The 18,249-nt window shown below is 37.0% G+C and overlaps 1 protein-coding gene across 1 annotated transcript in view; it reads left to right on the top strand.

Annotated features, from left to right (window-relative positions):
- The first annotated feature begins 291 nt into the window (after window positions 1–291).
- Window positions 292–18,249, top strand: part of DAP (death associated protein) — a 43,221-nt gene continuing 25,263 nt past the window's right edge. The window contains exons 1-2 of the mRNA XM_026673422.2: window positions 292–494; window positions 5,407–5,506. Coding sequence (XP_026529207.1) covers window positions 440–494; window positions 5,407–5,506 — 155 coding nt within the window. The 5' untranslated portion in view covers window positions 292–439. The remainder of the gene's footprint in view (window positions 495–5,406; window positions 5,507–18,249) is intronic.

Here is an 18,249-nt window from a genome sequence, read left to right as displayed (position 1 = left end):
TTTGAGTAGAATCTGGGTTCATTTGAGCGCGAAATCTTGCTAGGGAGTCCACTGGGCAACTCTGCCAATAGGTAAAAATAATTTAACTGGAAACTGACTTTTTGTGCTTTTTTTGTTATCAGGGATTTTGTGTAGAATCTGGGTTTATTTGAACGCGATATATATTTTTTTTAAAGGAAACTCCACTAGCAACCACAACACATAGGCTGCGAGAAGCGCAGGAAGAGGAAAGAGGAAAGTTCCTCCTCCTCCTGTTTTACCCCAAGCTCTGACGACAGAGCCGTGCGCAGCGCAGCGACGGGGAGTAGCCACGTTGACAAGTGAAGCTGCACGGAGGAGGAGTGTCTTGCCTTGGAGTGAGCAAACCTACCAGCTGCCGTCTGTTTTCCGTGCTGGACTCGCGACTGCCCTGTTGGCGGCTGCGGCTCCAGAGCTAACAATGTCTTCGCCGCCCAAAGTCAAAACAGAAACCCGCGCTGGACATCCTCCCGCCGGTACAGCTGCTTACTCCCGCAGTCCTTTCTCTCTGTTCTCCTTCCGCACTTCTGCTTTGCGCTGCTGCCTCCTGTGGGAACTTTATGGCGGGAGGGCGCGCTGGGGAAGAAGGGAAGCTAATACCTCCGTGCCTCTGCGGCCGCTTTCAAACTGAGCTTGGGTCTTGGGAGCTTTGCAGGCTGGATATGACCCCTTCTCCCACGTTAACTGTTTCAGGAGGAAGGCGGCGGATTTTGGAGGGGAATTGGTCTCGTTCTTGGAACGGGAAGCTAGTTTACTTTGGAGTAAACTGGACTGCGCGATCCTATGTCAGCGTTTATTCCTAAGAAAGGGATTCACTCGACGGGCTGCAGAACAATATTAACGGCTCCGTTTTTAAACGTTCGCTGGTAACTGCCAGCCGCTTTCGTTCGAAATAACGGAAGGCGTGGGGGGTGGGGGTGGTGATGGTGATGTTTCTGTTAGGCGCGTGGAACGTGTTGCAAGTCTCGGGCTGCCCACCCCGCTTCTCTTCGAGTTGATGTGTTAACATAAGACACGTGTTGCGAATCGAGGCAGACCCTGTCCGAGCCACGAAACAGATCATGTATTGGGGCTCTTTATGGAAGGTCAATAGTTCAGCCCGTCATGTCCTCTTGTACGGTTTCCTCGTGCAGAAATTATGATAACGCTACGACATAATTGAGAATTCTTGAAATGAATGCTGATTTTGTGTGTGATTAGTAACTATAAGGACTGTTGTGTATTAAAAATAGCACAATTCAAATTATTGCTCCATCCTTTTAATCATGACAATACAGCTAGAGGTGAGTTGCATTTCCTTGGAAACGTAGGCTTGGCTGCTTTTTTTTTTTTTTTTTTAACTTTTGGTTCAAACTTGTCTTCATTCCAGTGGGTTCAGCTTGCTAATTCTAGCTGCTAAATTTAAACGTATCTGGAGGAATCACTAGAAAAACAGCCTCAAACTTACCATATGTTTTTTTTTCTTTGAATTTCTCATTGCTTTAGATCCTAATAATGATTAAAAAGTTATTAAACAAGCTTAGATCTAAAAACAAAGGATCAAATTATGCTCCCATATCTGTCTCAGGGTTCCTAACATTAACTTTTACCAATACCTCAACCTTTCTACTGTTCCAGTGTTGAAAATTTGGGCTTTTTACTTTGACCTAGTTTACTCTTTTTCCATTGTGTTAAGTATGCTAACACATTTTGTTCTTCATATGTGCTCATGTTCTTACATTGTCCTGTCTTTTTATTATCAAACTTTAATCTGTGTACTTCTATCAACATAGATAGGTTTTGCATTGTGGTGTGCACTACATAAGATTTGGACATAAGACAAATGCAGTCTGGTACAGTAGTTTATTGCATGTTTTGGATTTTAGTTTTAGAGATAGACCCTACGCATTGTGGATTTATTATTGGAGGTCCTTGTGCTTATTTTAATTTAAGAGTAACAACTTTTCTTGTCTTTGTGTTTTGTGCTATATTATAAAATATCATAATATTTTGTACTGTGAATAGGTGCTAGAATTCAATGTTAGAATTTGGGGGAAGAATATAAAAAAGAAGCAAGACCCTTTACTGCTTTAGTTCCCTGACACTTCGGAATAGGCTGAAGTTATACTCACATAAGAGTATTAGAATCTATTTCATATTGACTACTTTCAAAAACTTTGTTAATCCATGGTTCTTTAAATTTCAGAGGAGCTGGATTTAAACAACAGGCAGTCTTGAAACATAAAACAATGGGTGATTTAGAAATATAAACTAGAAATAAAAGGATCCTTTCAATTGCCCTTTCCCTTCTATAAACAAATCTCAAACATTATAGTTAGGGGCTGGGCTGTTTCATTTAATCTAGAGCAGGGGTGTCAAACGTCACAGCAGCATCATATGACATATTGGGACTTCTTTCCCTTTCGCTAAACCGAACATGGGTATCGCCAGCGCATGACACATCCAGCCCATGGGCCGGGAGTTTGACAGCTCTGATCTATAGGTAGAAGAACAAGACTAGATTTCTCCACTGAAACAATATTTAATAACCCTTGAGTTGAAGTCATTAGCATACAGATCAGTGTTGTGATTCAAAAAATTTGACTACTGGTTCTGGGGCGTGGCAGAGGAAGGATACTGTAAAATCTCCATTCCCACCCCACTCCTGGGTAAGGTTACTGCAACATCCCATTCCCTCCCCACCTCACTAACCTCCTTTCCAGCTCTGTTCTCCTGTGCAGGGCAACAAAAGAAGACCCAGCCAATTAGCTGGGACTCGGGAGGCAAAGAATAGATGTGGGGGGGGCAGTCAGAGGTAGTATTTGCTGGTTCTCAGAACTAAAAATTTCTGCTACCAGTTCTCCAGAACTGGTCAGAGCCTGCTGAATACCATCTCTGATACAGATAATAAGTCCTCAGCTTCATTTGATGGTTCAAAGTTACAGTGGCTTTGGGAAAAGTGACTTATGACATGTCCTTGAAGTTACAATTGTCATACCATCCATAGGGTCACATGATTACAATTTGGACACTTACAAACTGAATTGTATTTATGAAGGTTGCAGCTTCTTGCAATTATGCCTTGGTAATTTGTGATCTTCTGAGATGGTTTCTGACAAGCAAAGTCAATTGGGAAAATTAGATTTGCTTCATGATCACATGATTCATTTTAACAGCTGCATTAAGGCAGTCATAAAATTTGGTCTGGTCACATGACCACTCACTTTATGACCACACCAACTTAATGCAGAAATTTATTGCCCAATTTTATGATAAGGTGAGGACTACATGAATCTGTTTGCAATGGAAACAATTACCTACATCTTTTTGTGTGCTGTGGGAGTATAGTATAAAAGGGGGAGGATTCAATCTCTTGTTCTGCAATGGTAATGGAGTCCAGGATCCTGGTGGTCATACATATTTGTTGTACTAAAGGTGAGAGTGCTGAAAGCTGTAATTTGTCAACATGTTGAGAATATAGGTGGCCCAACTCAGCTGTGAATGAATAATTAGAAATCCCTCCAAATTGAGACGGAGAAGAAAAGTTTACAAATGCCTGTCTTTCCAGAAACAGTTTGTACAATAGGTTTAAGTCATTTGCAATAGATTTAAGAAGGATTTTGAAGAATTTTGGGATAATATCAGGTGTCTTTCTATCAGTTTGAATCTCTAAATTGATTCTGTTAGACAATCGAAATCACATTGATGCAATGAATAATGAATTAAGATGGAATGTTAGCTCTCTTACATGCAACAAGTGGTTTGCAAAAGCATATTAGTCCTTTTGGCACAAATCCGTTACTAGAAGCTTAATTGAATGCTTCACTTTACAGCTTTTGTACATTTTTGAACACAGAAATGGAGGATGATTCATTATTATCATTTAATACATGGACAATTGAAAGTTGAATGATCAACATTGTCAAAATCTTCCCCTGCTTTTTGACTCTACAGTTCTCAGTCCTGTTATCTAAATTTATACATACTGAGGCAGGATATGCATGTTTCTGAATTTATCAGCAAAATAATCTTATCTTCTTGGCCAGGAGTTTCTCAGAAGATAGTGATTGTGTAAGAAAATTCCTATAATTTTTTTCAGGAATAACATTGCTATTCAGGGATCAGTACTGAGGGATATTTCCAATGCCTTCTGACAAAAAAAAATGTGCAATTTTATTTCAGGATGTGTGGATGTAGACAGGGTTATTTTTCATTTCAAACTATTCTAGTCATTCACTAAGACTTAATTTATGGAATTAAAAAAGTTACATGTTTTTCATGTAAAATCCAGGCAATGTCAGAGCCAGCAAAATACAATTGATTCTTTTTTCTTTCTTTTTTTTTTTTTTGGGGGGGGGAGTTCCAGGAAAAAGTATTTCTTTGCAAATAGCTTTAAGAATCTGATTTTCCCTAATTGGCTTGCCAGGACACTTACTTGCTAAACCCATTTTAGCAATTTGACTCAGTAGGAGTGAGGTTGAAAAGAGCTGAAAGGTTTAAATTCAGGGTTTGGAAACCAAGAAGAAATGTAGTGAAATAATACTGTAGTGGTATAAAGAAATCTTTTGTGCAGAAGGCATGATATTAGCCTCTGCATGGTGTGAAGTTAAGTAGGTACATCCTGAAAGAGGTTCACTAAACTCCTTTGCCATTGGAACATAATTTTTAAAATGAAAAGTACCTATAAAATGATGCCTTTATTGATTTATGGTTTGTTTTGTTTCATTTCCAAAGACCCCCATCAACCACAATTCCTTGGGTAGAACCTTTCTAACATATGTTCCCTCAGAAAGTATTATAAAATAATTTAGCATAATTTGTTATACCATTTTTACATAGTTCTACAGCAATAAACATTTTTGTCATTACCACACCTGATGCATTTATATCCAAAGGAAAATACACTAGTGTACACACACACGCACACTTTTATGTAATCATCTACAATAGTAAGTTTCCCATATCCCAGATAATGTGAAATTTAAAATATAAATATATTTCTTTATAGTATATGGGCCAGAAGTCTGAATGGGAATATAAATTCATATCTCAAATATATAATATTTTATCCATTGATTAATACAATGGTTATGAAAGTAGATAATCTCAGATAGGATTATTTTGTTAAGTCTACCCAGCTATCATTTTAATTGGGATGCTGTAATTGAATTAAAGGTCTTCCACAAAGACTTCTGTTAAAAATTTGTAAAGATTTAGTCATACAGTAGACATTGAACCAGCTGAATGAAATTAATCACAACAGTAATGATTGTTTTCTGCATGTCTTCTTGGAATCAGTTATCAAATGACATAATTTTAATTTATACAACTGTTAACCATAATATGTTCATTATATCTTTACTTAGTTTACCTGATGGATTCTTTACCTCAACTTATTTTTCTTGTTAGTCAAAGCTGGTGGAATGAGAATTGTGCAGAAGCATCCACATACTCCAGATACCAAAGAAGACAAAGATAAAGATGAACAGGAATGGGAAAGTGGCACCAGGTGAAGTATTATAAATAAGATACATGAATTATAATCTGCATTATCCTGTTACAACTTTCATGTGAAACCAGAGTTGTAGAGAATAGAAAATATTACACTTACATTTTTTTTTCTATCTCTTAGTCCAAGGCTTATCTATCACCCTATTTCAACAAACATAGTTATTAGTAAAATGTGCTGAACTGGAAGTAAGAATAGGTAATTGGGCATAGTCTGGGATAAAAGATGTAAGATGTCTAGAAATGTTGCTGTGGCAGTATCTGAGTTTCTGTATTTCAGTGATGGCGAACCTTTTAGGGACCAAGTACCCAAACTGCAACCCAAAACCCACTTATTTATCACAAAGTGCCAACACAACAATTTAACCTAAATAATGAGGTTTTGTGAGGAATTTCAATCACTCTTTCACAACTTGACTTCTCCCTGGTAGCACTGGATTTCTTAACAGCACAACTCAGGAATGATGGGAGTGTAGTGCAGTAGCCTCTGGAGGGCCATCATATCCTTATTCCTTTCCTTCCTTTTCTTTCTTTCCTTCCTTCCTTCCTTCCCTCCTTCTCTGATTTCACCTTCCTTCCTTTAATCCTGTATATTATAGTTCATTATTGTTAGTATTTATTAAAGAATGCTGTGTAGCTTAGAAGCTCTCAGCAAAAATAACAGCAGCTATTGTTTGTGGCTGAAGCTATCCCAGGCTGTTATTTATACACACACACACCTATTTTTATTCCACTTTCCCTGGGTCCTTGGGAAAGGAACAGCATCTTTCCCCCATCCCCATCTTTAATAAACCCTAACCCTAACCCTCCTCACAGCCTTTTAGCTACTATTGTCCCACCTTCCCCCTCCCCTTAAAACAAGGCTAGGGAAGAAAACCGGGAGGGGGGAAGGTAATAAGAGACCCAGGCAGATCTCTCTCTGAATAGCCTTCAGCTCAGGTTTTGACTGATTTCCTCTCCGATCCTCCGATGAATAGACCCCACCCCTGTTTTTGGATTCTGGACCATCGGGCCTTTATTTTCCCCATTTATTGGAGGAAATTGGATTTTTATTGGGTGTTTCCCCCCCCCCCCGCCCTACGCCAAAAGGAAAGTCAGCTCTCCTAGAAGCCCCCTTACCCTTTCTCCTGCTCCCTACCCCACCCCCCCAATCCCACTTTGGGACAGAGGAGCACGTGCTGGAAATCTTGTTGGGGCGACATCGGAGTGCACCTTCCAATCCTCTGGCGCTTGACTCGCAACTCTCCATGCTCCTTGAGGCCCGGCTTGCTAAGGAGGGGGAGGAGCCCTGATGCCTCCACTGCTCCCCCCCATAGCCCCAGCCATCGCTGCCGGCTTCCTCAAAGGTGTGGCACATTTCAAAGGCAACACCTCGTGCCTGGAGGTGCCAAACAGTCCCACTGTGAGAGCCAAGCCAGGCCTCTCCACCGTCCAACTCACCAATGGGGGCGCTTCTGGACCAGCCGCCCCCCGCCCACCCACTGGGCTTTTGTTCTCAGCGCTCGGAGGAGGGGAGTGTTTCTCCATGCTGCCCCCTTTCTCTTGGCTCCGCCGACAAAGGAGGAGAAAGGCCAGGCTTGGGGGATGGCCCCCACCCTGCAAGATCCACTCCTCCCATTCTCTACCAGCCATCTGCTGGCAGCAACAACAAATTTCATGACTAAAGTGGAATCCTGTTGCCGTGCAAAGCATGTACAGGGATGCTTCACTCTCACACTAAGGCTCCGGCCATCGCCACTGCTGCGACAGGGCAACAGCTCGTTCATCCCTCTGCCGCAATAGGGCCACGGAGCCAAAGCAGAGGGGTGAAAGAGCTGCATGGGTTGTATTATGGCTTTATGTCGTAATGGGCTTCAGGAGGAGTGCGGGACCCCGCCTCCCCCATTGGGAAGCGTGTGAGTGAAAAAGTTTACTCAATCAATTCCAACTTCGCGTGATCTTTTTCTTTGGCAAGAAGTTGGAATTGATTGAGTGAAATGCGATGGAGAAATGTGATTGGAGCTGGGCTGGGGCGAAGGCATGTGTGCCCACAGAGAGGGCTCTGCATGCCACATCTGGCATGCCTGCCATAGGTTTGCCATCACAGCTCTATTTTTTTAATGTGGTGGCACAGTCGTTAGAATGCAGTATTGCAGGCTAATTCAACTCACTGCCAGGAATTTGATCCTCACTGGCTCAAAGTTGACTCAGCCTTCCATCCTTTTGAAGTTGGTAAAATGAAGACCTAGATTATTGGGGGCAATATGCTGACTTTGTAAACTACTTAAGAGAGTACTGTAAAACATTGTGAAGCAGTATATAAGTCTAAGTGCTATTACTATTTGGCCCCATAATTTACCTGTCCAAGTAAATTGAGATTATGGAAGAATTATGATGTGAGCAGTGATAGCATAATCAAAATATTTCATTTGCATACCTGCAGTCAAATCAGATGACTGCAAAAGTTGAGGTGAGTTTGAAATGGTACAACCCTCTGAAAGATTTACTGATGGTAAATTGTGTCCATCATTAGAAAGAAAAGCATGAATATAGGTAAAGCATCAGGCGATACAACAAAAAACTTAAAGCAATGTAAATACTCACAATACTCAATGCACTCACTCTATTGAGAGAGAGATACTCAATGCACTCACTCTAGAGCACAGAGTTAGTGAAAGACTTTATAAATTAGGTTTGTAAATGGCTGGAGAACTTGCAGCTTTCTAGAACTTACGAATCTACTCTTCAACAACTGCACACAGGGTGGCCAACAGTTAAAGATACTGGGATTGTATTTCTTCAACATTTGGAATGCCATAGATTTCTTGAAACTTGCTTTGTCGGAAAATACATAGAAAGTGAAGAAATAAAATCTACAATAGTGTATAATCTATTTTGTCTAAGAGGTTGAATATGATCATTTACCTAAAGAAACTCATTGCAAATTGTTTGGTAGAAAATTTGACTAGATTCATTTGTTTTCTTACATTTCACTGTCTTGCAGCCATATTAATGAAATTATGTCTACTATAATAAGGTAGGAAATATATGTACAAACAGAAAATATGACTTCCAACATGCCTTCATTCTGTCAGTAAGTGTTTAGTTGCTAAAAGTTTTACAGAGTAAAGCTGTATGAATGGGGCAACTTAGAAGCTGGTATAGAAAAAAAGAAAATAGTTTAGGAGGAGCAGTTTCATTAAGGAGGCAGAAGCTTGTAAGTTATTTTTTTCCTGATAGTAGTTACATTATCTTTGAAAAATGTCAAAAACTTGGGCATAGCATACTTTTCTTGAAACCTACTTGGGTGAAAGAAAATTCCAACTGATTGCAGTTCTTCAATGAGATTTCTAACATTGTGCAGAGTCATACATAAGCATGGCTGATAAACATTAGATTGGATACAGACCATCCAAGCTGTAACTTGCAGGCTTTATATTGTATTGCAGCTGTATTACTTTTCTTGAAGTCTTAAAGAGTCATTTAATAATATACCAAAAAAAATGTGATTATTTTCCATTTATTCTTAAATCTTTCTGAGGAAAGTCAAAGACCATAATCTGCTGGTAAAGTACTTGGATACTGGCTTAAGGCTGTTTTTTCGTTACTATATTTCAGTTTTCAGTTTCTGCTGATAGCCAAGTCTTTTATGATGCAACCTTCATATTTCTTGCAGTTAGTCATATTGGCAAATAGGCTCAGGTTTATCAGTTGACATTTACTAGCAGATAACAAGGGGAAAAATCAATATCAAAAATGCTCATTTAATTGTGCACTCAAAATATGAGGTATATATTTTCCTTTGTAATTCTAACAAAGTTAAAATTGTTGTGCTAGATTAAGCCAAACTTCATTTTGGTCCATTGTTCTCTGATAACGGTCAATTCAAGTATTATGAGGAAACTCACGAACAGTACAAAAATGCCTACAAATAACTCCCCGACCATTTGTTTTGCAATCGTTTGAAATTATAGCAGAGCTGAAAAAATGGATTTATCGTCCATCCCTGAAGTTATGGCTTGGAAGCCTGGCCATACTTATGACCACAGGAGTGCTTCAACTCCCATTACCCACATGTCTCTCCCCAATTTATGCCTTTTTGGCTGCCCTGCACATGAGCAGCCATAGCACCAGAGCTCATACTGAAGTAGAGGCCCTTCAGCAATCTGTTAATCAGTCACCCTCAATCTCTTTTAAGTGAATTACTGCAATTCTTAAAACAGTTGTAAAGTTATCTGACTTTCCCGTTGACTTTGCTTGTCAGAAAGTTGCAAAAGGTGAACGCTGCAACCATCATTATGAGCCAGTTGCCAATTAAGTACAAAAAGAGGTTGCATCGCTGAATATTATTTTTGCTTCTAAATGATTGAGCAAGAAATAATTTTAGGTGATTTAGCTCCAAAGTCAAATTTGTCTTTCTCAAATATTTCACTCACATTCTCATTCTCTTTCTCTCCTATATAAATGCTTACTTGAATAAAAAAAAAGTTTTTTTGCTTCAATGCTTTTGATTTCATTTGATGATTTTGAAAAAAACCTCTGCTTTCACAGGCTTCCAGAATAATCTGTGTTTTAAAACATTTTAATATATTGTTGACATTCAGTAGTATTGGTCATGTTCTAAAAACCTAACATATTAGCATTTAATTACATTTTAAGAAAACAAGCAAGCTTGACTGCCTCAGTTTTTGCTTCAAGAATGGTCAAGGCTGTATTTGGTCCATATCTGGTTGATTGATAGTTGGGTGTTTTTTGTTTTTTGTTTTGCAGTTGATAGCACTCTTAGAAACCATGTCTGTTTGGACATAGAGTAATGAAAAAAAAATAGTTTTAGTTTACTTTATTGTCATTGCACCTCGTACAATGAAATCAAACACCATATTCAGTGCACATCATGACATGAAAATAAACACAAACACACATCCTTCACACTCCACACATTGAATTGAAAACCCCCAACACTGCAGTTTACAGTAGAATTCAACAGAGTTACTGCCCTGAGATAGAAGCTGTTTTTCAGCCTATTTGTCCTTGTTTTTATTACTCTGTACCATCTGCCAGATGGTAATAGTTCAAAAAAGGGTGCCCAGGATGAGAGGGATCTTTGAGAATGTTTTGAAATTTCTTAAGGCAGCGGGAGCTATAAAGCTCTTCCAAAGAGGGGAGAAGGCAACCAATGATCTTCTGGGCAATGATGTTAACCCTCTTGAGTGCTGACCTATCTGCCACTGTGCAATTGGCAAACCATACAGAGGTGCAGTAATTTGATGTTACCTGTGAATGAAGTAATGACAAAATCTGAGTCTTCTTCCCCGAAAAGTTGATCTTTCTCTCAGAAGTTTTGCTAAAACCAGATGGGGAAATGGTACTAAATAACACTTTCCCCATGTATCAATATTAGCATTAACTTCAGGAGATCTGACAGTTTTTAGTGAAAATCTGAAATGTTCATCAGACTATATTCCAATGTATTCAGAGTGGTATCTAGCCATAGCTGAATTTATAAAGCCCAAAATATATTTACATTTTCTTCTGACTTGTTTTACACTCATGTTTAATGATTAGTTCTAATAATTATGGGGCAATTTCTTCGTAAGTGCTGTTGAAATGAATCACAGCTACATGACAGCCCAGGAGATCACATGCACAGATTCCATTTATTTTAATGGCATTTGTACTATGGATTATGACCATTGTACTTAATCATATTTTCATGGGTATGAGGCTGGAGCCTGATGTTATAGCAGTGGTTTTATTAAATACAGTAAAAAGGTAGATGTCAGCAATGTTCCACTAATGATTACCATTCCCTCAGCTCTTAACTTAGAGGAAACAAGACTCTTTAATCCCTTTTGGAAGAAACATCTGCTATGGATTCTCCCTAATGGTCACCTGCCTGACAGTCAATCCATCATCCTCCCAGAACTGATTGCAAGAAGTATGCATTTTAAGGAAGCTTTCTGAGCATTTTTCCTCTTACATTCCTATCCTCTTTACTTCTGTGCATCTTTATTGTAAGATGGGCTGGCCTTCTTTTCCATGGCACTTTGGGAGATTATCTATGTAGAAACAAGATAGAAATATTTTCAGTCAATAAGCATGAGAAGATACTTCTGCTCTTAATATTTTTATAGCAGTCTTGATAAATGCAGTAAAAATTCCTTTAATTCATTTGTCCTTCTTGCCACTAGATCAAATAAAACTTAAAAATGCTAACTATAACAGCATTTAAAAAGTAAAATAAGGTTTAATACATAGAGGCAGGAGATAAAATAAGATAAAACATTCCCCATAAAATAGATGCCTGCCACAAGTTTTTTTTTTTAAAGTTTTCATTGAATCATCATTAAAAAGGAAAGCAAGTTTAGGCTTCATTGAAGGGGTTCCTTAATTAATGCATGGCTGTTGAGAAGGCTTTTCTCCTTGTCTTCATTTACCTGGGTGTTCTCCATTTTCTGTCATATCCTAGGACATGGATAGACTTCTCTTGAATGAAATTATTGTATTATTGTATTGAATCTAACCTCTTCTAGGGTTTTGAATTGTGCCTACAAACAAAATTAAAAATTAGTACAGCCCTTAAATATCATATGTTCTTGCAAGCAAATGACCTCAGAGTTCTAGATGATATCTAAAGGTAGCTCCTAACACAGCACATTGTAATATCCTCATCTAAAGGGATGTATTACTCTAAACTTACAAATTACATATAAAAATTCTGAAAGTTTATCAGCTCTAACATATGGTTATGCCTTGTGACATCTTTCTTTCTGAACTTCACAGTGAGAAAAACAGATTGCGATGCTTGTTATGCCTCCTTTGATAAGTCAAATGTCATACATAAAGAGCACCACTCACTCTTGGTATGCTGTATGGTTAAACAGCTTCTTTATATTCAGATTCCAGTTACTGTTGAATCAGCACATCTTAGACTTTGCAGAACACTTCTGTGATTCACTTACATTTAACAGTACAGGTAGTCTTGTCTTATGACCACAGTTGGACCCAGAATTTATGTTACTAAGTGATGCAATTGTAAAGTGAGATGCTACTTGACCACATTGATTAGTGACTGCAAGCCTGGCAAGTCTCAGTTGCTCTCATTGGGATAGTTTCTTAATATTATGCATTAATACAAACATACATATATTTGTGTATGTGTGTATAATCTCTTCTTCCTATTATTTCTTATGTAGGTCTTCCCATATCTCATCTATTTTAAAGAAATCTTTATTAACATTCAAACCTAAACAAGAAAATTCCATTAAGAGCTATCAAAAATATGTTGAGAATCATAATCTTGAATCCCTTCAAATAATGTCCCACAAGTTGATTTTTTACCATTTCCTTTTTGTCTCCTTCCAGAAACACTTTCACAAATTTAACATCTATATTTTAACATCAATCAAATAAACCAACCTAGTTACTTTTAATACTATAGCTTACCACTTACTCTAAAAATACTACAAAAACCCCTCTTTTCCATATCTTATCTATAAATAAATATTTAAAGCCTTTTCATTCAGTCTTCATCAACAAAACAAATTAAGAACTAACAGGAGGAAAATCATCTTTTTACCTTGATAAAAAAGGCAACTTCATATTCCTTTTTGTTTTTAAAAATCTTTATATTTTCTCTCTTTATATAGTCTATATAAAAGCTGGTTTCTTCACATTTTCTCTTTGACTTTTCTCAGGAATTCCATTATAAATGTAATACATCACTTTTGTAAGACCAAAATAAAAGAAATTGTCCAAGGCATTCTTCTGATTTATTATTTGTGTGTCCCTTTTAGTTATTAAAATATGGGTCAGTTTCATTTGTAAATGCAGTGTAACATTTTTTCATATAATTCTTGTAACTTTTTCATTTGTAAATCCAAATCCAAAATGGCCAGATTCTTAGTTATATTCTCCTTTATCTTCTCTTTTAAATCAATTTTTATGGTAATAGTCAATAGATATGTGTCAAATGCCTTTGCATTTTTCAAAAGTTAAAATACTTTTCTCCATTATGTAATAGTGGGTCTGTTCTCTTTTAATTACAATCTTAAATTCTTTCTGGTTGCCTCTAGTGTCCAGCCTTCAAAGTTTCCTATTATCATGGTTTGCTCTAATCTGCATCATTTTCCTAGCGGAAGATTTCTTAGATTCAAAATCTGCATATATATTTTAACAGGCTTTTGAACAATCCACGGGAAAGAATATTGTAATTAATTTCAAAGTGTTGTTTCCAATCCATCTGGCCCCTTAGTTCATTTCTGACATCAACTTTCAAATCACACTTTTGGTGTTTATTTCAGAATAAAAAATATTTTTAAGTACTTACTTAAATTTACATACTTACAAACTTACATAAAACTTCTTTCGCTGAGATTGAAGTAAAAATCACCCAGTGTGATGAAACATGTCATTCTGAATGCTCTTAATATCAAAAGTTAACAAGTAATTTCCTGAAGTGATTAAAATGGGATGTGGGTGAACCCAGTGTCCATTTGAAGACACTGAACTTTGGCTTGGGCAAAGCTGACTTTCTTTCAGCTCCAGAGTTCTAAAATCAACCAAAGAGCATTGTTTTACAGTCTTCTTGCAGGGAGTCTATATGGAGGATTAGTATGCAATCCCAAGACTTCCCATTTGTCCAGATAAAGATTTTGAAGTCAAGAAGATTAATGAATTGTATCACTTTCCACTTTTGGTATTTGCCAAATTATCTGTTGGGGGGGAAATCCAGATTTTTATTGTCTTCTAGAAACTTCTAGTTTAGCACAATAGTTGATGCATTGAGCAGTCATATTTTTATCTAAACATTTTAATAATCATAATTGTTTTATACAAAATGTCCAAATTTTTGCAAATGCAAGAAAACTGCTTTCTGTGATTCTGTATGCCTAAATTTCTATATCTTTTTCAAAATTTCAACATTCAATTGTTTTTTAGAATTCTTTTAAGTGGTAATATACTCAAACAGCACAATGTCATTATATGGCTTCTTACCAAATATGCTTATTGGCCCTGCCCTGGTAGCACTAGTGGAAAACAGCTTGCTTGGGAATGATTGTAAATTTGCCTGCAGGGTAGTTTGGAGAGCAACATAAGAGATTATGTACCCACATCAAATCCAAAACAAATCACTTAATTATGTTCTGTTTCTATCAAATCTGCCAATGACTCATGGCAGCTTACAACTGACCACAAAACATATGTACTACAAATAATTAAAACATTGACAGAAATTAGTGTTTATTTGTATCATAATTAAAATAAGGCATGCTATATAACATAAAATATAAAATACAAGATTAAAATATGTAAAAATTAAGCAAATCTTGCCCAGAAACTAGCAACGTTAATTATGTTCTGTCACGCTACCATGAGGTCCTCAAATGTACACTGATTGGGGAACAAATGGCAGATATACATATGTGGTGGTGTCTGCATGTCACCACAGAAGCAACCAGATAGCCCCATTTGTTCAGAGTGTCTCTGGATCTTGTACCTGTGCGCAGTCTATACAATTATTTCCATACTTTCCAGCTTTCATCAGACCCAAGTGCCAGCTCCTCCAATGAGTCCATCCAGTGTTGGTTCATTGTAGCATGCTATAGATCCACTCTGCTTTCAAATTCTTCAGAGTCTTTGGTCAACCTAAGAAAGCTTTTCCTGGATTCTATTCTCTGCTGAGCTGGTTGTAGATAGGGTGTTGTCTAGATATTGATGATTTGAGTCTCTCTGTATGCTGCTCCTTCTCTGCGAACCGCAGACGTGGCAATGCCAGCTAAGTGGTAGATCTTAGCTAGAGGAGTAGGTTTAAGGCATTCAGTAATAATTCTGCTAACTTTATTCAGAGCAACATCTATTTTCCCAGCATGTGCTGATTTATACCAGACTGGGCAGGCATATTTTGTCCGATGAGTAGCAAATGGCTGTTGTCTTAAGGACCTTTGGTTTGGCCCCCAGATAAAGCTCATAAATTTCCTGAGGTGGTTATTTTGTCCACTGACCTTCAGTTTAGTGTTGGTACAGTGCTGTTTATATGTTAGGGCCCTATCTAGAGTGATCTCTAAATATTAGGGCTATGGCAATGCTTCCATAATGTCCTTTTCTATATAATATGCAGCTTCCTAACAGCCTGCTGATTGCGAAGATGGAAGGCACATACCCAAGTTTTTGCTGGATTTGGTTCTTAACTGGGTATCACAGTAATATCGATCCAGCTTTACTAGGGCTTCAGTTAAATATCGTTCAACCTCCTCAACATCATTCAATTTCCCCTATACAGCCATTGCTCAATCATCAGCATAATTATAGTTGTTAGTACTTTCAGGGAGCAGCTGACCATTAGTGTCAATATTAAAAAGAGTTGGGTCCAATACACTGCCCTGTTATAAGCCTTTCCTTTGGTTCCTTCATCTATTTTGCCTTGCCTGAAACCTTACAAAAAACACAGTTCTGAAGCAGATCCCTGATGATATTAGTATGTTTAAAATCTTTAATTGTATCATAAACTTTCTGATTCAGTCTTCTAAGATTAATGGTATCATATGCAGCTGTGAGATCTGTGAACAGAGTTCATGTTACGTTGCCCTTTTGGAATGCATCTTCAGTGTACTGGGTTAAATTCAGGAGCTGTGCCCTGCAACTTTTTGGGGAGTAAAATCCAACCTGCTCTGGTATGAAAAAGGGATTCTACAGCTACAGTGAGTCAATTTTGTATCATTCATTCAAATATTTTGTAAGTATGGCACAGGAAATTGGACAACCCGGAAGCATACAAAAAAAATAATAATTAAACAACAAAATATAAATATAATTACACTGAGAAAAAAAAATACTAAATTAAGTATAACAGTAATAACATGGCAAAAGTTATTGCATAAATATTTGGTTGGTTGTGTCTTTGAATAGCCAAAAAAAAAAAAAAAAGGAAGGATTTGCTTCTTACTTTCTTCTTTGTAAAATTCAGTGATAAATTCATGTGTGAAACTACCCTGGCTTTGTAGGCTCAGAAAGTTATTTTAAAGTACGTCAATAATAAATATTTAAAATAATGTATGATGGAATTGTCACACAATCCATTTTACTGAAATGCCTAGCATTTATCTGCATATTTTAGATATCCTTCCTAAGTATATCCAACTACATTTTAAATAGAAAGAACATATCTAATGTATCCAATTGTATTTGAATTGGCGGGGGACCTCAAACATAACTAAATATCTGAAGCTGTTCTGATCTTAATTTATAGCAGAAATATCTTGTTGCCAATACTCTAATTAAGCTATGGGTAGCTATGTCTTAGCTCTGCGCTTTGGGCTATAAGGTCGGGAGATGGAGCATAGCAAGAAAAAGGCTCTGTTTATATTTAATGCAATATCCAGTGTGATCTGTTTGCTCTTATTCAGCTGACAGTACAAATGTTGAAAATATTTCATTATGTGCCTATTTTCTAGATCTTAATTTCAAATCTGTTTCTTTTCATGGTGACGAGTTTCACAAAAAGTAATCTTGCATTTTAACTAATAATGGCTAAAAGTGATTCAATATTTCAAATTATTTGTTGCTTTTTACATTTCAAGCTTTACATTATAAATAGTAACGATCAGTACTCTTGAAATATTGGAACAGTTTTCAGCTTCATTCTCCAAGAAAACTACTTTAATTTCTTTTAAAAACATAGAGCTGTAAGGTTATCTGCTTAATTACTGTTGAATTTGTTAAGATGTGCTTCTGAATAAAGATACAAGAACAGGTTTAGTACTTATACAATTGTTTTATAGAGAATATATATTTAAAATCAGCTTGTATATTTAGGATGATAAATTAAAGGATACTAAGACAATTCATAGTAACTGATTCTTCTCTGTAATTTCTTTTGCTTCCTTGATCCACCCATTTTACTTAGTTTGCACTCTGGAAACAAATGTTGCCAATTCAAATTCTTCCAGCTGGAAACTCCATTTCTTATCAAGTATAGAGAATTCAATGTTTTTCATTGCTTTCTGTTCCCCAGAAAGGTTTTCAGTACATTTGTGTTTTATCTATCTAAATACCCCTAAGCAGCATGCTTGGTAATTGAATGGACATCTAATGAAGTGGGACAAACTTTTCAGTTATCCCATCGACACTGACAGGACAAGCCACTAGTATATAAAATGACAGCAAGCATCACTTCCTACAAGGATTGATGATGTTATCTAATTTGGTTTTTTCCCCCCCAGACAGGAACTTGGAAAAGAGGCAGGAGTTCTGCTTGATGGCCCTATTGAAGATGTTTTCCTGGATTAAGCCATGTGGTGTGGAAAGGCTTTCAATAGGATTCATTTGAAAATTAGTAAAAGTCTCCTTGGCTTCAGCAGCATGTTCACATCACAGAATATATTTCTCCAAAATTATATTTAGATAATCATTCTTAATGTTACATTAAGAAACATCTTGTATTATGGCCAAATTATACTGTTAGTTTCACACAATGGCCACATTTATATGCATTCCACTTTGCAGGATTAATTTATAATTAATGTAGTAGCTGGACTTGCTCAGGTTTCACAAAGGAGGATCCACCCCCATTTTCCATCTTTCCTCCTCCCAATAAAAAATGTTTGAGTAGAAAGTTAGTGTGAGATAAGTACAATGTACTTTAGAATTTCAGGTAGAAGCAATTTAGTGTGTCATGTTTTAAACATACACATACCTTACCTGAGTAATTAAATATGATTTACATTAATTCTGGGATGAAATGGGGAAAAAAAGATACATCATCTT

This window comes from Notechis scutatus, chromosome 3 (genome assembly GCF_049901735.1).
Source record: "Notechis scutatus isolate UNSWTSFEM ecotype Mainland chromosome 3, rNotScu1.2, whole genome shotgun sequence".
NCBI classification, from domain to species: domain Eukaryota; kingdom Metazoa; phylum Chordata; class Lepidosauria; order Squamata; family Elapidae; genus Notechis; species Notechis scutatus.
Note: the sequence above shows the minus strand (reverse complement) of the source record. Positions and strands in the feature narration are given on the sequence as shown.